The 22,779-nt window shown below is 33.6% G+C and overlaps 1 protein-coding gene across 4 annotated transcripts in view; it reads right to left on the bottom strand.

Moving 5' to 3' along the window:
• The window catches only part of BBS9 (Bardet-Biedl syndrome 9), a 503,584-nt gene that overhangs the window by 250,079 nt on the left and 230,726 nt on the right, over positions 1–22,779 (bottom strand). The window contains exons 12-16 of one of the 4 annotated variants that reach the window (XM_011950130.1): positions 19,518–19,571; positions 15,013–15,115; positions 12,836–12,940; positions 11,733–11,747; positions 6,587–6,727 (exon numbers count right to left, since the gene is read on the bottom strand). In XM_011950130.1, coding sequence (XP_011805520.1) covers positions 6,587–6,727; positions 11,733–11,747; positions 12,836–12,940; positions 15,013–15,115; positions 19,518–19,571 — 418 coding nt within the window. The remainder of the gene's footprint in view (positions 1–6,586; positions 6,728–11,732; positions 11,748–12,835; positions 12,941–15,012; positions 15,116–19,517; positions 19,572–22,779) is intronic. The other 3 variants (XM_011950131.1, XM_011950132.1, XM_011950133.1) reach the window with 3 other exon arrangements.

The following is a 22,779-nucleotide window of genomic DNA, read 5'->3' as shown; positions in this document are numbered from 1 at the left end:
AAGACAGGGAGGGGGAGGGGGGAATACAACAAACAACATCAAAAATAGAACTGATTAAGCAGAAGAAAAAATCTGTGAACTCAAAGTCAGATTATTAGAAAATATAGTGAGATGAGGAAAAAAATGAAAGGAAAGAAGGCTGCAAGATTTAAGGAACAGTATCAAGTGAAACGATAAGAGAAAACCTTCCAAATCTGGAGAGAAGTATAAATATCCAGATATAAGAAACTCATGACATCAAAACATAAAATGTGGGGGGATGGAGAAAAAATTATTCACATAACTGTACAAAAAAACTAAATTACAGATCAATTTCTCTCATGAACATAGATACAAAAATACTAAAATACAGTTTGGCAAATTAAACCTAAAAATATAGTGAAAAGATAATATATCACGACCATCTATAATTTATGTCAAGAATGCAGGTTGGGCTAACATCAAAAATTAATCAATGTAATCCACCATATTTAACCAAATAAAGAAGAAAATGATAAGAATGATTACAGTCTCAGCAACCTAGGAACAGAAAGCAACTTCCCCAACCTAAAAAAAAAAAAAAAAAATCTAAAAAATACTTATAGCTAAAACATACTTAATGGTGAAAGACAATGTCTGTTCTCAACATTTCTATTCAACATTATGCTAGAAGTTCTAGCCAAGGCAAAAATCAAGCAAAAACAAATAATCCAGATTGGAAAGGAAGAAATAAAACTGTTTTCATTTGCACATAACATGATCATCAATGTAGAAAATCTGACTGATTAAATCTACAAAAATGCTAATAGATCCCGCAAGTGGTTTAACAATGTTGCACGATACAAGATTGATATAAGAAAATCAATTGTAGGCCAAGCGCAGTAGCTCACGCCTGTAATCCCAACACTCTGGGAGGCAAAGGCGGGTGGATCACCTGAGGTCAGGAGTTTGAGACCACCCTGACCAACGTGGTGAAACCCCATCTCTACTAAAAATACAAAAATTAGCCAGGCATGGTGGCGTGTGCCTGTAGTCCCAACTACTTGGGAGGCTGAGACAGGAGAATTGCTTGAACCCGGGAGGCGAAGATTGCAGTGAGACGAGATCATACCACTGCACTCCAGTCTAGACAACAGAGTGAGACTCCATCTCAAAAGAAAAGAAAATAAATTGTATTTCTATGTATTAGCAAAGAACAATATGAAATCGAAATAAAACACAATAGCATAAAAATACATGAAATAGGGATATATCTCACAAAAGATTTATAAAACCTGTACATGAAAAATTACCAACCCTCACAGAGAGAAACAAAATAGGCCCTAAATAAATGAATGATGGTCTGCACTTTCATCTTAAGAAACTAGAATACAGAGAGAAAATTATACCATGTTCAATATTATTAAGATATCAGTTCTCTCCAAACTGATCTACGGAATCAATATAATCCCAATCCCAATCAAAATCTCAACAGCCAGTTTTGTTCAATTTACAAGGTGATTCTAAGATTCATATGAAAATGAAAAGGACCTAAAATATCCAAAACAACATTGAGAAGAATAAAATTGGAGAAATTGCACTACCTGGCTTCAATACTTATTATAAATTCACAGTCATCAAAACACAATGTTATTGGTGTATAGCAACAGACAAAGATATCAATGGAACAAAATTAAGAAAACAGAAATACACCCACATAAATGTGGTCAGATGATTTTCAACAAAGTTGAAAAGGCAATTCAGTGGAAAAGGATAGTCTTTGAAAAATAGTGCTGTAACAATTAGACACCCAGATGCAAAAACATTAATTTCATCCATCCCTCACATCACACACAAATATCAGCACAAAATGGGGAAGGGACTTAAATGTAAGGTTTAAAACCAGAAAACTTCTACCAAAAAAAAAAAAGAGAAAGAGAGGTGAACTTTGTAACTTTGGATTAGGAAAGATTTCTTAGATGTAACAGTAAATTTATGATCCATTAAGAAATTGATAAACGGGGGTTTATCAAGATTAAGAACTTCTGCTTTTCCAAAGATTCTGTTAAGAAAATGAAAATACATGCCACAGACTGGGAGAAATTATTTGCAAATCACATATCAAATAAAGGAGTGAAAGAAGACAGATGAAAAAGAACACATACTATATAGCTCCATTTTATAAAATTCTAGAAAATGCAAATTAATCTCTAGTAACAGAAAGCAGATCAGTGGTTGCTTGGGATGCAGGATAAGGAATTACTAATAGGCAAAAGGAAACTTTTGGCAGCGACGGATATGTGCAGCATCTTAACCATTGAGATGGTTGCACAGATAAATACAGAAATCAAAACTTTTCAAAATTATACACTTTAAATGTATAATTTATGGTACAAAAGTTATACTTCAATTTACGCTTTTTTAAAAGCACAAAAATATGCACTGAAGCTGTGTTTGAGAATAAAAGAACATATAAAAATGTACCAGAAAAAATAGGTAAATATTTTATAATCTTAGAATAGAGATAATTCTAGGCATAACATGAAAACCTGAAACTATGAAGAAAACAATTAAGAAATTTTACTACCTAAAAAATATAAACCTTAAAAGAAGGAATTAAAAGAAGAAATGGAAGTGGTTAAGAAAAATTAAACATACGCTAACAAGTAATTTAGAAATGCAAGTTAAAAATGAAATGTCATTTTTTATCTAATAATGTCAAAAATTTAAAAAGATTTAATGAATCCAGCTACTATCATGGGCATGAACCTTGATGCTGGGAGTATAACATGATACAATTTTTCTAAAAGGCAGCTGGTATTTGAATAAAGTTTTCAAGTATGCATACCCATTAACTCAAGCATTTGTCTCCAAAGAATTTCTCCTAAGAGAAATAGAGAAGTACAGAAAACCTGTATGTACATGACACCTCCAAACAATGGAGTATTACATAACCATTAAAATATAAATGTATTGACAAGCAAATGTAGAAACATACTTGAGCAACATAAAAGACTATTACCAAATGACATTTTATCTGTTATTACATTTAAGTAAAATTTTTGTATAAAACTACTGGTATTGTGACATACGCTGATGGTCAGGTAATTTAACATGTGTTCCCAACCCCCTTTTCTCTAGCCCATTTAGTTCTCAGTCTCTTGCACTGCTATAGGAAGCCATGTGACAAAATTATGGCTATTGAAACCTAAGCAGAAATTTCCCAGGGAATCTTCTGAAAACATCCTTTTCTGATAAAAGTTATCATCATTACTATATAGCTATTTCTTCCCCCTACCTCCTACCTTGTAGTAAGATATGATGCCTGAAGCTGAAGCAAATATCTTATTGCCGTGGAACAAGTCAATACACCAAAGATGGCAGATTACAAAGAAAGAAAAAATGCTAGGTATTTGAAAACAGTCATAGACTACTGCCACAGCTTCCACTGCCCACTTCTGGATTTCTCTTTATATGAGATGAAGAAATGTCTTGGCCAGGCACGGTAGCTCACACCTGTGATCCCAACATTTTAGGAGCCCAAGATGAGAAGACCGCTTGAGCCTAGGGGTTCAAAACTAGCCTGGGCAACATAGTGGGACCCTATCTCCACAAAATAGTATTTTTTAATTAGCTAGGCATGGTGGTACATGCCTGTAGTCTCAGCTACTCTGGAGGCTAAGGTGGGAGGATCGCTTGAGCTCTTGAGCCCAGGAAGTAGAGGCTGCAGTAGGCCATGATTGTGCCACCACACTCCAACCTGAGTGACAGAATAAGACCCTGTCTCAAAAAAAAAAAAAAAAAAACAAAAGTCTTTATTGCTTAATTTACTTTTCTGGAGTGCCAGAAGCACCCCACATAGCTATTTATATATGTAAATAAATGTTTTCATATAACTATTAAGCATATTAAAAGGTTTTTATTATAATATTCTCTATTGATAAGGTTTGGGGTACTAACTGTTGTTAGGATTAACTGGTATTCCTTCAAGAAGTCAATTTCACACTATATTTCAGAAGCTTTAAAAACACTCTGATTCTCTGATCCAGCAATTCCACTTTTAAATATTCATCAAATAAACTACAATAAATTTAAAGAAGTATTGTTACAGCAATGTTCATCACAGGTATATTTACAATATTAATAAACTAAAAACAACATAAATATCTAAAAGAATAATGCTGGTCAAATGATTTTATAGTATGGATTTATGATAGAATACTATGCAATCATTAAAATCATATAACAAAAATATCTAACGGTGTAAAAAGATGTCTCGAAACAGTATGACAAGTGAAAATTCTTTTTGGGGATAAGTGCTTAGAAAAAATATGTATTTAAAGATTAGAAAAATGTAATGAAACAAAAAGGTATTGCTGGATAGCAGAATTAACAGTAACATTCACTTTTCCTTTTGGTTATCCACATTTTCTAAATTTCACATTTCTTTTGTAATAAAAAAATTAAAGCTATTTTAAATATACTATACTTGTTTACAGAAAGAGAACTGGAATAATCAAATGGGAAGACATGTAGAGTAAAAGTTGTTCTATCTCTTCTCTATAAAGCTCATTAATTTTGCTTCTTTCAGTTAAAAAAAAAATAGACACAGAAGATTTGCAATGGCAACTTTATCTAAGTCTTACTTTTATAAGAGTGAAGTGATACTTATTTTAAACAAGCACATGATTCCATCTAGCATGTTTAACATGAATACAAATCCGGGAATTTTTTTAAAACCACTCTAATATCATATATATTGGATCCCAGAAGAAATGTTTAAAAATTTGTCATTATGTCCCATTCCTGAAGTAAGAAGCAAATACATGCTGATGAGCATAATGACATCAAAACAATTGAGCCCAAAATCAGGAGGAAAATGGATAAGTCATCTAAGCTTTCTTTAGGACACACTATCCAATTCGTATCTTATGGATATTACCTTTCTGCTCAAAGGCATGTGTTTTTATTCAATTCTAATTGGGTTCCATTTATCTATAGTAAAGATCAACCCTTCCTCAGAAGTCAGGTGCTTAAACGTTTTTCAAAGCCACCAATAAATTTGGTGTTCAACATATAATTTCCAACTATGTTCCTAAGGTAGTATAGGAGACCCAAGAAACTAATAAGTTTATGCAAGATGTTACAAAAGGTAGTGAGTCTGCCTTTTCCATAACCCAAGTTTGTTAAAAGAAAATTGACTAAAAAACAAGGAGGTAAAAGAAGAGAAGAGGCCGGGCGCGGTGGCTCAAGCCTGTAATCCCAGCACTTTGGGAGGCCGAGACGGGCGGATCACGAGGTCAGGAGATCGAGACCATCCTGGCTAACACGGTGAAACCCCGTCTCTACTAAAAATACAAAAACTAGCCGGGCGAGGTGGCGGGCGCCTGTAGTCCCAGCTACTCGGGAGGCTGAGGCAGGAGAATGGCGTAAACCCGGGAGGCGGAGCTTGCAGTGAGCTGAGATCCGGCCACTGCACTCCAGTCCGGGTGACAGAGCGAGACTCCGCCTCAAAAAAAAAAAAAAAAAAAAAAGAGATGGGAGAAAGAACCCAAAAAGTAAAAATATTTTGCTAACAATATAAACATATATATCTCCAAACTCAATTCACACTTAAGAATAGAATAATTGTAATAGAACATTTAATTTTGGAGATTTTTCACAGTTTCATATAAATAAAATTTTTGAAATACTGCAAATTAATAAAAAATAAATTTTAAGCACTTTAAGTGGTTAATAACACAGAAGTTGACTTACCATAAATTTCTAAACCTTGTGAAAAGTATTGTTTATATCCTAAATCTTATCCACTAATGCAAAGGTAAAGATGCATCTCATAGCCAACAGTGCTGATTTTTAATGAAGGATTTAAAAGGGCTGACTTAATTTCAAGATTTTATTCTTCAATTCTACCCCACCACCAAGAAAGTTAATGACATGACACACTAAAAACCTTGGTTACTAAGGATGTTTTATCCAATAAAAGCTTCTTTCATTTCTAAGCCACTCAGAAAGAAAAACTGACACTTGGATAAAGTCATACCATCACAGATTACTCCAAAAGTTCACTGAGATATTGAAGCATTAAGTATGAAACCCTTCTAAACAACCACAGGCACAGGATGAACACCCTCTAGCTTCTGTAGACAGCAGAATAAAAGAGTACAAAAAGCATCTACTTACGAGATTACTTTTCAGAGACATAAGAATATACTTTCAAAGGTATGTATACAAAAGCCCACAATGAAGATAAATAATAAATATTTATACACTTAGAAGACAGATATACCCAAAAACCTACCACAAAGATGAATAGTAAATATTTACATTCCAAGCCAAAAAAAAATCACAGTCTAAAGAGAAACACTTGATGTTTTTATTTCTGAATACTGTAGCAAAATAATTATTATGATAATTTTAATCAAACTTAAAAGAAACACCTTATTACCTTGTTGATATAAGCTATTCACCTTTGAACAGGCAAAGGAGGGAAAAATCCTTGAGGCATTTTTATACTCTTACTTAACAATTATCTGATAATTACCCCATCATTATCTGCTGATGAAGGATTCCATTCTAAATTCTTAGCATTTTTGATGCTGCAGGCATGTTATTTCAAAAGTCTTACCTGGGAAGAGACTAAGAAGACTGACTGGAGATTTGTTGGTATCAATAGTAATTTTGTGGCTTGCAGTTTTTGAAGGCTGACCTGGTAGGCAAATTAACTTTAGGGGAAGTCTAAATTTACATTGGATAACTCGAGGGATGCCTGAAATAAAAGAGAGACATGTAGATTCATAGACTTGACAAACAATTTGGCAAAAAAAAAAATTGTACTACTAATAGTTTGAGCAGCAACATATCTTGGTTTGTTTGCTGCCTGCCTATTTTGTTTAACAAAGCTGAAATAACTGTAAATCATTATCATGATTCATATTTCATTACTATTTTCAAAAGGTACGAGTCAAAAATAAAATTTTAAAAGAACCATAGACATGAGATCTGTCTTTAGTAGCAGTATCGTATTTTTTAAATCATCACATTTGGATATTATATATAACATTACAGTGACTTACATTCAATTACCGAACTAAGTCTTTAAGACCTTCAGAGCTCTAGCCCTAATCCAAGGCTATCAGCAAACATAAGCAAAGAATATGAAGTTTCCATCATATCTTTAAGACTCTATATTACCATATCTAAAAATTTCTCTATCAAAAACATTTTAATATCTTTAGCTTTTTTTACTTGATGAAGATTGAAATTATGAACAGGAAAGCAGGATTTGCTCTTCTGAAGTTCCATTGAAGTCCATGTCCATTTTACACATTAGTATGTAGAATATTACCTTTATATGAATTATACTTTTCTCAAGTCTTTTAACTTTACATATCACTTTAAGTGACATTTTGGAAGGCTTACATAGCCATTCAGTTTTCAAGTGATTTTAATACTCATACATGCATACTGAAATAGGTAACTGAATATATGGCAATGAAGAGTTTCATATTAAAATTTATATAAAGCTTTACAAAATCATTTTCAATATTTTTACAGAAAATGAAATTGAAACCAAAACAAATTAGGCTCTCTACTTATAAATCTAGAAAAGCAATACTAAAATCCTAGTTTTCTCTCCTTTTTTTCTAGAACTCTGTTTTTGACTGGTTAACATGAAAGATAATATATAGAAGCCTATGTCGTGCCATAGTACTGTAGAAAAACTGAACACTCAAAATGTTCTAACTCTGCTTGATGAATTCACATATTAATTCCTTTATTTCTTTATAGAGGAGTCAGGGAGCCGCTTAAAAATAGCAAAAGCAGAAGCAGTGAGTTTGGAGACATGATCCCAAAGCAGGATCCCTGGAATTAGCAATATATTTGGCTAAAGTCAATCAGAATTGTATGTCTTACTCCACATTCAAGCTGAGAGTATACTTTTCAGTACTGCTTATTCACTAGGATAGTGAGAAATCACCAACAATGGCAAGCATATTGATATATGAGGTCAATTAAATACTTTTTCAGAGCATGTGGAGCATATTTGTCATTCTTTTCAATATAATCTATTATCCATCAAGTTTTACGTAGCTCATTTTTTGCTCATAACCAACAGATGTTAAATTCACTTCTCCTGGAATCTTAGATGCAAATTATAACTATTGTCTCTTAAGAAAAGTCCCAGGGTATTATTTCATGACATTCTGTGAGGTTTTTAGAGGCATGTGTATTTGTACTTTACAATGATGAGATGTGTTGACTCAAAATATTATGGTAACATGATCTAAGATACTGCACAGAGCACAACTATCAATATCACCACAAAAAATTACAAAGAACTACTTTCTCCAACTTCAAGGAAATTTCCATATATTCTATATATGCTCAAATGATGGAAACACACCCACTGAGTATGTTTCCTCTACAATAAAGTAAACTGTAGAGAAAATTTCAGATTGTATCAATTAATAGACACAGTCTGGAAAGAACAAGGAAACTTAAACTTGTTTCCATCTCCTTCAATTTTAATGACTAGTAAAACAAAAACAAAGGCCTCCTTTTCTGACACTTCTGTATATGCACAAAAAGAAACTATCTTCCATATACTTTCAACCAAATTCTGAGCTAATTGTTCAAACCAGAATCTGGCTGTGAATGTTCCTCTAAAACTATACTGCTAAAACTGTAGCCACTACTTTACTTGGACCAGGTACTGACTGAATTCACAGTTTAAAAAAAAATTAAACATAATCAACAACACTGCCTGTAAGTGACTGAGCCTATACATTTGAAGATTATTACCCTAAATCTCCATGAACCCAGAGCTAAAGAAACTGGTAGTGTATATGTTTTCAGAAATCGAAACAAATGGATTGCAAGCACTAATAAACCCAAGAAGGAAAATACATTATAACTCAATTTACAGTTCAGTTAGGTCAGTTAATGACAATATCACACACTAGGGCAATGGTTTGCAGTTGCTAAGATTTGTAGAACCCCTCCAGAATATCTTTTCTCTGCATGAATTATAAGCCTGTTTCATAGGACATTTGGAAAACATTACTTTGAAAAATGATGACACTCATACTTAATAAAATGATTATGGTTATTTTTTAAATGATGGCAGCTTGAAAAGTTTTACCATTAGGGAGAAAAAAAGAGTTATGAAACCCTTAAAAAAAAAAACTAGTCTATGGAAACCATCCCTTAGAAGAAAAATTAGAAAGTTACTATTTTATAACCCTTACTATCAAATTAAAATCCAAGGATTTTACAATACAATCTCTAGTTTTTAGACATGGGGTTTATCAGAGGCACATTTCTACTGGGATTTACATCTTCTTAGGAAACCTAAAGTGTAAATTTGGCTACCAATTACTCTTCAGGCTGTAACTGTGTCTAAGAACCTGAAGCCAAAGACTAATAGAGGCATGTGTGGGTGTATGTGTTTGTAATAAAGAAGGAAAAGAACTACATGTATTTAGAGACTTTTCACAGTTGCTTTAGAAGAGCTTTCAACTTAGTTGAAAGAGACTAATTGTTCCTAACTTTGCCTACCATCAGCAATATTTTCTCTCTATAGTTGGCAAAGTAGTCTCCATATCTGGCTTATTGAATTCTCTGAGTGTTACGTTGAGAGAAAAGAAACTTTTGTCATTTATTTTACTCCAATATTGGCCTAGTCATTTATCAGACTGACTGTTCTGCAGTTCTTTTTACCAGATATAATCACCTCTCCTTCAAACACTTCCCTTCCTAACCTACTAGAGGAAATGGATAGTCGTAACTAGTATGGTGCAATTAATCACAAAATTATTTAACACTCAGAGAGAATATTCTCATCAAAACCAGCTCTAACAGAACATTTTATTTTCAGGAAGAGACTTCTAATTACATCTGGCACACCCCAAAATCTCAGTATTACTGTCAAATTGGAAGCCAAAATGTGCTTTGAAGAAATAAAAGAAAAAAGAACATAGAAAAAATATGTATATATGAATAAAATAACTATACGTATATATTACAGATCTATATAATGCCTTTAGAACTCTTTCCAGGGGCCTGCTAGAGTAATTTCATATTGAAAACAAGGAACCCCAAAGCAGTAGCAATGTCTGGTAGCCAGAACTTCCTTGATTCCTTCCTGTTATGTCTGGCTACGTACTGTGCTTCATCTGCAGTCATGTTTTACACTGCCCACATCATGTAACTTTAATGCAGAAATAATGGAGACTAACCCTTATGGGACGACATAAAACCTCGTTTGCCTCTCTTTTTCCACATATAAAAGCAGAACTGCTTATCTGCAATACAGCCCGAACAGATCGAGACAATAAAATGGATCAGTCTTTGAAATATGAAGCCTTGTGTGTAAGTAAGATCTAAGTGGCAACATATTATTCTCTTGCCTACTAGGTGCCGCTGAATATTTCAACTCCACTCCCTAAAGCTTAATTATAATTTTAAAATATATCAAAGAGATTATTAAAACCAGCTTTCACTTTGTATTGAAACACTGCAATTTCTATAAATTGTAGGGTTTTTTCCTCATAGTTTGGGCTGAATTTACAGTAAGAAGGAATAAATTTCTTTGAACAATAACCTTAACTGATTTTTTAAACTTAAAACTAATCATTTAAATAATAATATGATATTTTACAAAATTCAGTCCAAAATCTTAAAAATTACATGCAATCTAGCTAATTAAAATGTAAATATTCATTACTATCAGGTTACTTGTTAATGACCCAAAGTCTAATTTGACAAGTATATACTTTGTGTTATTAAGCTAATCATTTACTTCTATTAAAACACATATCATATAAATATATATATATATCTCTCTTCCAGATATCAAGATGACATATGCTATGCAACTCAGGTTGTAAGCATCACCCAAACTGCATGAGTAAATATTGCCACTATCTTTAAGTCATTTCATTATATTTATTTAATTATTACTAATTAATATTGCTATCTAAAATGTATCTTAAAATAACTTGTAAAGATAAACTACCACATTAAGTCTATATCTAAGAGGAAAAATAATCAGAGATACTTGTAGTGCCTGCTATGTACACTGTTAGTATGCAATTCAAAGATGAGTGCTTGACCCCTGCCCTCAAAAAGCTCAAAACCTACAAGTAGAACCTAAGGAACAAACTTAATTAAGCTCATATTATGATCAGAATTATAGGAGAGTCAAGCAAAATATTTGGGGAAAACAAAGTGAGTAACAACACTGACCCAAGCAAGTTAGAGGGGGTCAGACCTTTGATAACATTCCCCTACAAATTCTAAACAAGACAAGGAATAGGCCCACAGAGCGAACACACACACCATTCTTATCACAGAGAGATGAATCTCTAGGGGCATGTAGAAAAACACAATTTAGAATTCAGTGACAAATACCCTTTTTTAAAACTCTTTCTTTCTTTTGAGTAAAATAACAGAGCATGCAGCTAAATAACCAATGACTTGCAGAAATAAGCTGTCAATGACACCTTTAATATTTTTCAAAAAAGACATTCTATTCTTACTCCTAATTTCATTCTTTCTCATGACACTGAAACAACTAATAATAAGTCTCTCTGGAAACATCTACTATGCTCTCTACAGCAGAATCAAGGCACTGTATCGTCCTAAAGAAGTTTTTCTAGTTAAAAGAGCAGTCCATAAGAAGAGTTCATTCATGGTATAATACCAATTCAATTCATCAACCAAATTTCAGTTCTGAAATTCATTTTTTTCTAAATTATCTTTACACTTACCATCAGGATTTCGATCTATCCATCACAGGGAATGCAAAAAGGGGTATGGGAAAAAGAATGCAACAAATTATCTGTGGTAAAGTTACAACACAAATTTGACACATAACTGCTTAAAATACAAATTAAAATTTCAAGATTCTCACTGATGACTTAAATGACTCTCCAGTCAAACACAAGTCAATTCACAATTGAAGAGTATAACATAAATAAATGAAATCCGACAATACATTTGTTTATATTTCCATTCTCAGAAGTCTATGAGGATGTTATTCCAGCGTAAATGTGGAAAAAAAAAAAAGTCAAGATATATGATCTAGCCAAACAGCAAAAAAGACTCAATAAAGGGAAAAATACCTAATATTAATATTTCGTTAGTTTTTGAATTTATTTTCTTTTAACTTTCCCCTTTAAAGTCAATCCAGTTCCTCTTTTTTATAATAATTTAAGTAAATAATACTATTGATAATATCTCTTTTTGCTTCTCTTGGCATTCTGCAGACTTTCTCAATGTTAATTTCTAATTCACTTTCAACCAATACCAATGATTAGTAATCTTTCAAATTCTGTCTTTTAAATTACAGAAAAGCATAATAGCCAAAAATGGCTATGCAGGGGAGGAGCCTGGCCTCATCAGCTCCTGTGTGGGAGCCGCGGTATTCAATTTGTGAGGTGGAAAGCCGCTAAAAAAATTCCACCCTCCTCACTCTTCACTGTGTCCACATGCCTAATTCTTTCTGGTCATGAAATAAGAACGTAGATTTAGCTAAACTAAGGAGCAAAAATCCTGCATCAATACTAGCCTTTAGTTCAAATAAATGAAGTCTGACTAGATAACATTCTTCTATTAGGAATAAAAATGTATCAGATTTGCTATTAACTGAAAAGAGGGAACCAAACATTACATATGGAAATCAGCTAAATAGACTTGTCACGAACTACTTATAACACACAAAAGTAATGAAAACATATGATTTTACTTAACAATAGAAAATAACATTTTCTCATTTAATTATATTTCACAGTATGTTTTCTCATCTTAAATGCATAAGCATTTTACTCATAACTCCAACAACTTAAAGGAATGATTAAGCCTGTATGCTTACCTGTTGGTCTGGAATAAGAAACAACAGCATTTCCTTCCAATTCTGATGGTGTATAACTTCTTTTCAGATAAACAGAAAAGCTTACTGTTCTAGTCAAATCTGGTGCTATAAGCAATATAAAAATAAAATAAATTACATAATTTGGGGCAATTGTTATTAACAACAGTTAAAATTTAATAAGCACTCACCACATGCCAGGTACTGTCATAAGCATTTTACATGAAGTAACTCATTAAATCTTCACAACAAACCTGTGAGGTTGATACTATTATTGTCCTCATTTTTTATGCATGAGAAAACTGGAATACAGAGAGATTAAGAAGCTTGCCTAAGACAGGGCACAGTGGCTCACGCCTGTAATCCCAACATTTTGGGAGGCCTAGGTGGGCGGATCACGTGAGGCCAGAAGTTTGAGACCAGCCTAGCCAACATGACAAAACCGTATCTCTACTAAAAATACAAAAAAATTAGCTGTGCATGGTGACGCCTGGAAGGTGGAGTTTGTAGTGAACCGAGATTGCTCCATTGCACTCTAGTCCAGGCAACAGAGTGAGACTCTGTCTCAAAAACAGAAACAAAAACAAAAAAAGAAGCTTGCCTAAGGTAACATAGCTACTAGGAACTGACTCCAGAACAAGGTACAAAGAAACTGGCATTCTACACCACTGCTGTTCTTTACTTTGAGGAACAGACAGCATGAACAAAGAAAACGGTACACAAAAGGGCAAGAGAATTTGGTAGGAAAATAGCAATTTATGATGGGTAGAACATAGACTGAAGGAGAAAACGGATGAGAGGGATTGAATGCTGTTACACAGTAGTCACTTAACAGATTGTGCATGCTCATCTATGTTAACATAGTTGGCCCCCAGCCTGTATTACAGAGCCATAAGAGATTTTTAACTGGAAAAAGTAAGTTACTCAGAATGTGTTTTAGAAAGACAAATTGGAAGTGTTGCACAAAATCAGAAATGCAAGCAAAAGTTAAATGGCTGGGTATCACCTATGAAGTTACTTCACTCAATCATTCATTCATTCATTCTACAAAGATTTGTTGAATTCCTACTAATGGTAGGCACTCAGCTATGAGTTGGTTATATGGAGGCAAATAAAGAAAGATACGTTCTGGACTTCATGAATAAGAGATAGAAGCCTTAGCAGAAAAGCTATAGTAAACAAAAAAAGAAAAAAGACTTGAAAGGTAATTCAGATTATGTTAACAGGACTAATGACAATTTGGATGTAAATGGTTGGGAGTAAGAGATTCCACACAAAGAACACTTACTAAGAGTTGCCATTAATGACATGTCTACTATTTTAAGCATTATTATGAACATCTTTTATAGATTTACTTTTTAATTAAATCCTCAAAACAACCTTGTAAGACAAATATCATTACCCCTTTTTGCAGATTAAAATAAATGAGGCTCCAAGTGATTACCAATGTAGTTTTTGCCAAAGGTTACACATCAAGTGAGTGTCAGAGCTGGATTCAAACTCAGGCCAAACTCCAAAGTCCACATTAGTTCTTCAAACATTACTGATTCAATAAATAGATCAATAAAGAAACACTAATAAAGAAAGCCTTCTAAATTTTAGTATTTAAAAACAGACCAGGAGTGGTGGCTCACGCTTGTAATCTTAGTACTCTGGGAGGCCGAGATAGGCAGATTGCTTGAGCCCAGGAGTTCAAGACCAGCCTGGATAACATGGCGACACCCCGTCTCTACTAAAGATTCAAAAAATTAGCCAGGTGGTGTTTTCCTATAGTCCCAGCTATTCAGGAGGCTGAGGTGAGAGGATCACTTGAACCCGGGAAGTCAAGGCTTCAGTAAGCCATGATCGTGCCACTGCACTCCAGCCTGGGCCAATGAGAATGAGACCCTGTCTCAAAAATAAATAAATAAATAAAAAACAATTATAGGTACAACAAGTTCAGAAAAGCACCTAGAAATCTGTAATCCTAAAAGATTAATTTGTCCCAACAATCACTGATTGAATGTTCATGCTGATGCTAAGAGGGAAAATATAAGCAAAACAACACAATCATTGATTATGGGATGATCCCAATCTCACCATTCAGACATGAAATAATAGCCATTAAATGAACAAACTAGTATTTTTTTTTTACATTCACACCATGGTAGACTTTCAGCCAAAACAAAAAACTTACTTACTCATAAATTCAAAGGTGAACTGATCACAAGTCAGTTCTAATGGTGGTTGCACATACACTGATAATTTGGCTTTTTGCAATATCACTCTATTCTGCAGTGTGACCTAAGGAAACAGAAATTGTGATCAATAGGAAATTACATTTTATTCAAAACCACTTAAAAATAGCTAGCAAATAATTAGAAAATATTACCTGAGGAAAAAATGAGTAGTCACAAAACATAATACGGTAAGTAATAGATTAAAATACTCTATCAAGTAGAAACTGTGCAAAAAAGTTAAACAGACTTTACTCAAAAGAATAAAGATTAGCAACATGTACATGCAAAGATGCTCAATATCTTCAGTCTTGAAGGAGATACAAACTAAAAACCACAATGAGATACTACTACGTACCCAATAAAATGGCTATAACGAAAAGGACAGACAATAACACAGCAATGATGTGGAGAAACTGGAACCCTCATACATTGCCACTGAAAATGTAAATTGGTACAGCTACTCTAAAAAAAGCTTGGCAGTTTCTTCAAAGGTTAAACATAAATTTGACATATAACTTCACAATTCTGTACCAAGGGAAATGAAAACATATGTCCACCCAAAATCTTATACATAAACGTTCACAGCAACAATATGCTAATAGCCAAAAAGCAGAAATAATCCAAATTCCCATCACGATGAATGAATAAACAAAATGTGATATATTCATACAATGAAATATTATTCAGCAATAAAAGAAATGAAATACATTATGAATAATATTAATGATAAAAACCATTAGCAGTTTTTTATATTCATGAAACCATGATAACAAATGTAAGTGCATTATTTCATTTATATGCCACAACATGGGTGAACCTTGAAAACATGATGCTAAGTGAAAAAATCTAGTCACAAAGAACCACATATTGTAGGATCCATTTATATGAAAAGTATAGAATAGGCAATCTATAGGGAAATAAAATAGATTAGGAGTTGCTTAGGGATGAGAGATGGGGAATGGCAGCTAATAGGTATGGCCTTTCTTTTAGGGGGGATAAAATGTTCTAAAATTAAATTGTGATAGTTGCAAAATTCTGTAAATACACTATACTAAAAATCATTGGATTGTAACTTTAAATAAGTGAATAATATAGTATCTAACTTATATCTAAATAAAGCTATTTTAAAATGTTCTATCATGGTGACTCATATGTCATGAGAAAAAAAATTAAATAAAATAAATAAATCACCATTCTATATGGCACCTTTTCTATACAGCAGTTCAGTCTAGTTACTAGACTTTGTTATATGAGACAGATACATACATTAACTAACATAATTCAAGGACCATTCTTATTGTTAAGAAAAGTAGTTTTAAAGTTTCTTTTCAATAAAAAGTAAGTATCACCTCTTCCTTGATTAAATATATGTAATATTTTTATATATACAAGAATATACAATTGCCCCACAAACATTATGTACATATAATTAGATTCAGTAAATGTATTAATTTTAAGTGATGTATTCTGCACAACTTAAAAATAAGTTAAAAACATAAAAATTTTGACTTGCAAAGGAAAATTCTTAAGACAACTATTGATGCAATTAAATATGATAAACACAATGAACAATGAATCCTCAATTTTTACTTCGTAAATCCTGGGAATACATAGGGAATCATCATGCCACAAACTAAACTTCCTTGATGATGTCTGGCCATTGTAAACATAGCACATTTTTAGTAAAACCCTGATGGTTATTATGGCAAGAAGACACCATCCAAGTGCTACAAACAACTTTCTTTCAACTAGCTAGTCCATTAAACAAACAGGACATAATTTAAATATTCTACTATTACAATAATATAATACTAGTCTGCACATATATTTTAAAATAAAATTAATAATATTAATGATAGAAAACATTAGCAGTTTTCTATATTCATAGAACCATGCTAACAAATTATTTATGTTCCATTATTTAATTTACTCTTTATAAAAATGTTTGACAAGTACCATCATAAACCATTTTACAAAAGATTGTGGCTCAGAGATGCTAAGTAATTTGCCCAAGGCCACTTTGATTGTAAGTGGAAGAACCACAATTTAACTGCTATCTGCCAGAATCCAGAGCTCATGCCTTTAACCAACTGTGGTTAAGACTCAAAATAACTCTGCAAATGAAAAAGTATCCCTATTTTACAGTTAAAAAAATAGAGGTTCAGAGAAGGTAAATAACATGTGCAAAGCCATCAATTCAACTAGAGAATTGAAAATAGTGACCAGGAAAGTCTAATGAGAGCTCAGTTTTAAGTAAAAATGAAAATTCCTTTAAGTAGTAATAAGTCATTTGAAAAAAAGCAGTCTGACTTTTCCTGGCACAATGATGTCTACTTAGACAATAATCACAGAATTTTACATTGTAACAAGAAGGGTTTGCATTTGGTTTAGATGCACAATCATGATAGCTCTCATGCACATATTTATTGAACCCCAACAATGGGCTAGGCCCTTTCAAAGTACAAATCGAGGAGTTAGGTAACGAAAATAACAACAGTAACAAAGAATAGTTGTGTTTGAGCCAAAAAAGAGTTAAAGACTTGGCTAGATTGTAAGTCTTACATTTTAACAGGAAAATAATTATAGAATATTAAGGAGAAAACATTGATACAAGAATTTTCCATGCTATTTTCTGCCTCTTATGAAATATAACCCTTAGGAAATATAATACCAAATTTTTATACTAGATATATAAATATGATGCCAAAGGCCAGGTATGAACAACCACTCTGCCTAGTTGCCTGGAATAGATGGTCACGCATTATGCACACATACTCAAGGTAGCCACATCTTCATTCACTTGGAACGTATGGAAAAATTTTCTCAATTAACAGGATTTATTATGATGGAAACTTGCATAGTTATATATCTTGGCTGCTGTTGTTATAAAAGGTCATAAGGAGAGATTTACAGTAGAAATTTGTATAGAAACTGTCAGACAGGATCAGGAAGTCATTGTGTCCACTGTGTGAGTCCCGCCAATTTTCTGCAACCCTTGCCTGTTGCATTCTTTCTCTTACTTTTATAATGGCACTGAGAAAGACAGTTGTGACTTAAGTATTCTCAAATATAGTAAGTTCCACGAATGAAGGAGAATTTGCCAGTAATGTCATGCCATCATTTTAAAGTGGCTACTACACATGAAAGCTTAAGAACTGCATGGGAAGGAAAGGTATGTTTACTTATGGTGCTAACTCCTGGTTGGCTGAGGGTACAATTAGCATGAGCAATGTTTTCTAGTTAAGGCACAAGATCTCTTATCGCAATTAACAGTGCACTCCTAAATTATTACATGTATGTGTCTGAACGTTATCAGTGATAGATATAAGAGGTGTCTCTATACGAAAGTACAAATCATTCCTGGAACTCGACAGTTATTTCTTTTTCTTAAGTGTTTGATTTCTAGCCACTAATGCCTTTACAGATGCAGAAGTATTAATGAGATAGAGCCTTTGATTGGACTGGGGGAAAGGAGGTTGGGAAAAGACCACCCTTGCTTCCAGTGGCAAGAATCCAAAAAACTTAGCTTAGGAAACTTGTAAGATTCAGCTCCCTTCAAGTTCGACCAAAGATCTCCACATTTGAGCCACCCGCTGGTTCCAGTGTAAGCGAACACAATTGGTAAAGCTTGGTGCCCTGTCAAGCTCCTCCAAGGATAGCAACCCATAATCTAAGAAAATATAAAGCCCCATCCAAGTTTTGACTAAGTGAATTGCCAAAATCCACAACCTTTCCTTGCTTCCGAGGTCTGGGCAGTGATAAATATTTTCAGCTTAATAATGTGCTGAATGATTACCATATTTTAATATAAATCCTTTAAGAAGGTTCTACATTTAAGATCTAGTTCTAAAATTCTACAATGACAGGACTAAAAATCTTAACCAAAACCACATCCTTAATATTCTATTTGCCAGGACTATCAATTTGCTACAACTCTAACTTTGTGGCATCTTCATTTAATATTTTCTTGCTGTAAATACATCCACTTAAAGTTATGGCAGAGAGATGGCTAGAAATTCTTTTCAAATACACACATAATCATAGGTAGAAGAAAGATATTAGCATCCCCGTGCTTCTCCAATATCAATTCACAGTATACTATATATGATGCTACTTGATTGGTCTATTATGAATGGTGATGATACAATTCCTTTAGCAGATTTAAAATGTTAACTTTATTTCCAATGAAAAAAGCCTGGATCATGCTACACATTTAAATAATGGTACGAGTACCTCATAATAATTATTTATATTATATACATATTGCTATAAATGCAATTATCAGTTTTATATTTGCAAGTAACAGTAAAGGTTTTCTATTCACTACTCAAGGCTGGGGAAAAATCCACAAATGCCAAGTGTTTATTTTACATTTCTGTAAGCTACTTACAAGTTATCAACAGTGACAGGTGTGATTAAATGAATCATATTGTTTGCACATTACAGTCTAAAATCTGGTACAATACCTTCACTGTGACAGAAGGGACAAGGTCAGTTCCCACCTCAACATCAGTCGCTTGCTGTAAACACAGAATTGAGAAGGCAATAAAGAATGATTTCAGTATTACACAGCAGTGAGTGAACACAAAGGGTGCAATGTATATTTCCTACTATCGAAATAGGGAACTATAAAAGATTTATTACTCTAATGACAGACTAAAAGAGACAATCTGGCTTTTTTGATGCCTTCGTCCAGAAAGTCATAAGCTAATATTTAAAAACTCATCCCCTAAAAGGGAAAGAAAAGGTCACACATTTTATCAAACCACTCGATTCCCAAATTTACTTAAATATTGAAAGTATTAATTATATTAACTTGTTATTTATATTGCATAGAAGAAGACCTCCCTTTATGTCCCAGAAAAATATTATGCCATTCTTTCAGGTCCCTGTATTTTCACCCTGCGTAAGGTATGTGTCATTCTGATTAATAACATGTATCTAAGACATGTAACTAATGATATAAAGATTGAGTGGCCTTATACCCATAAAATAAAAGTGGGCCATGCATGGTGGCTCATGTCTGTAATCCTAGCACTTTGGGAGGCTGAGGTGGGTGGATCACCTGAGGTCAGGGTCAGGAGTTCAAGACCAGCCTGGCCAAAATGATGAAACCTCGTCTCTACTAAAAGTACAAAAATTAGCTGGGTGTGGTGGCAGGCACCTGTAATCCCAGCTACTCGGGAGGCTGAGACAGGAGAATCGCTTGAACCCAGGAGGCAGAGGTTGCAGTGAGCCAAGATCGCTCCACTTCACTCCAGCCTGGGCACAGAGCGAGACTCTGTCTCAAAAAAAAGCGGGGGGAGGGGAGGGGAGGGAAGGGGACCTTTTTTTTAACCAGTGCATATCATAAACTAATTCAATAGGCATTCTTTGAGTGTCAGCTTGCGTTACCTGCTCCCTCCTCTTAAATAATACATAGTATAATATAATACATAAAACACTTCCCTTATCACTTATAACTTGTTTTTTAAAGTGATACATTGGTAGGGGAAAATACTCTATGATAGAATAATACTAAGGGGTGACATATTTTCTAATAATATCCATATGAATTCTTGGGACCAATAAAAATTATGTCTCTATCCAACCAATGAATATGATCCATTGTGCTTTTTCACTTGAAGTATTTTTAACTAGGAAAAACTAAGCCACTTCCAAGCAATGGGGATCCTATGATGTAATGGGCATCGGTAGAATTCAAAATTGAGAAATCCATGTTCTACTTATGGCTCCACAGGAAACCATATTTAAACTATGATCCAGCTTCTCAATCAGGAAGATGGGACAGCAATGCTTATCTCCTCTAAGAAAGGCTCCATTCTAATATAAATTATATTACTTTTTTTGAGATGTGTTTTCATAGTAACGATTCAAAGTAAACTATTAATCTACGCTTTGTGCTCTAATAATACCTAAAATCCAGGAAATATTTTACATTTAGCTATCCACAAATCTAGAAAAGAAATCAACATCTCCTGTTTCCTGCTCATTTCAATCCATGACTAAACACCTAGACACTTCAAGGACAGCAGTCCTTTGGGAACATAAAACTATAGCAAGAAAGAAATGGCTATAAGAAGACGTCATGGCACCAAAGCCACATAAATTATAGGGCTAATTTTTTCCAATGAGATGAATATGATACTCTCAAGAAATCTCTTCAGAAAGAAAAAATAGTAACACAGGGAAAATGAAGCTGGAAAGAGACACCTACTTAACAGGAAATAGCATTCAGGGTTACCAATAGGGAAATAATACATTATAACATAGTGCTGCTACATAAGGCATTTTCCTACAAAGACTAAAAGTTCCTAAAAAACAGAAAGGGAATTCCTCATTCCAAACAGCCTATGTTGAAGAGAACCTATAAAAACTTATATAAGTTGGCCAAAGGAAAAAAAAAGTCATTTTCAGAGCAAGAAAATACGTGTGCATTTGTCAGCTAACTAAGCAGAAATGTTCCACTTAGACTACACCCTTCAGGTAGAATGAAAAATGGTGTGTGCTGAATGGCCAGTGTTTAAAACAGTGCCTCTACTATGTGACTCAGCTGAGTGAATGTTTCTTTCATATATAGTCCTACTTTTTGTGTACCCAATTTACTATACTATCCAATGTTAATGTGATTTTTATCACAAATTGGATTGGCTGTTTATACTAAAATTAATCTTTTGACACTCATGATATATATTTTAAAGTATGCTCTGATATCTAAATAATGAAGACACTTCCCAAGTAGAATTATATGATATAAACTTCAAATATGGTAAAATGAGTGAATTCAACCACTTTCCTAAATTGATCATCTGTTGGTAGAAACACAGATAAACTGCAGTCAGTGAGACATAATCAATCACATCCTAACAAGTGCTTATAGAAAACTAAGTGAGGAGATGAAGTAATATAATCAAGAATAGTCCTCCTTTCATCCTTTCTGTTTCTCAGTTGTATTAATTCAGTCATTCATAGAGCAAATGTATATTGAGCACTCATTATTTGGCAAGCACTAAGGATACAGCAGTGAACAAGACAACTCATGGACATAGATGGTTGTGATAATGATAATGATTATGATGATGTTGATGATTATTATAATGTTGAAAGAAGTAAAACGTAATTTGATGATGACAATCATAACAATTATCATAACATTCAACAAAGTAGATTATATTATTTATTCCCATTTTGCAGATGAGAAAATTGAGATTAAGAAAATTAAGTACCTTGTCTTGTGTCACACAGATAGAAATAGGGGGAAAAGTAAGTATTGGACCAACTGTATACTCTTAAGCTACCCTACCACCACTACCACCATAATGTATTAAAGACTAGAAATCATCAAACCTTGAGCTAGGCCACTCACAAACCTTATCTCATTGAATCTCCAACAAAAATCTGGTAGTAGGGTCAGTATTATTCAGCTACATTAGTATTATGTCAATGCTATGGTACTATGAAAGTTTGAAAAAAAATTTTTTTAAGTAGGATTCGAACTAGGGCAAGAAGCCCTTCTACTGCTCTCTCTCTCCCCACAACTCCACTTCTTTTTAAAACAGAAATCCTGCCCAAGGAGTTCCTTGCTGGCACTAAGGGGTTAGGGTTACTGATGTTTTTATCTAGAAAGTAACAAGGCCGGCCAGGCGCGGTGGCTCAAGCCTGTAATCCCAGCACTTTGGGAGGCCGAGACGGGCGGATCACAAGGTCAGGAGATCGAGACCATCCTGG

The sequence above is a fragment of the Colobus angolensis genome, unplaced genomic scaffold (assembly GCF_000951035.1).
Source record: "Colobus angolensis palliatus isolate OR3802 unplaced genomic scaffold, Cang.pa_1.0 Scaffold302, whole genome shotgun sequence".
Taxonomy (NCBI): domain Eukaryota; kingdom Metazoa; phylum Chordata; class Mammalia; order Primates; family Cercopithecidae; genus Colobus; species Colobus angolensis.
Note: the sequence above shows the minus strand (reverse complement) of the source record. Positions and strands in the feature narration are given on the sequence as shown.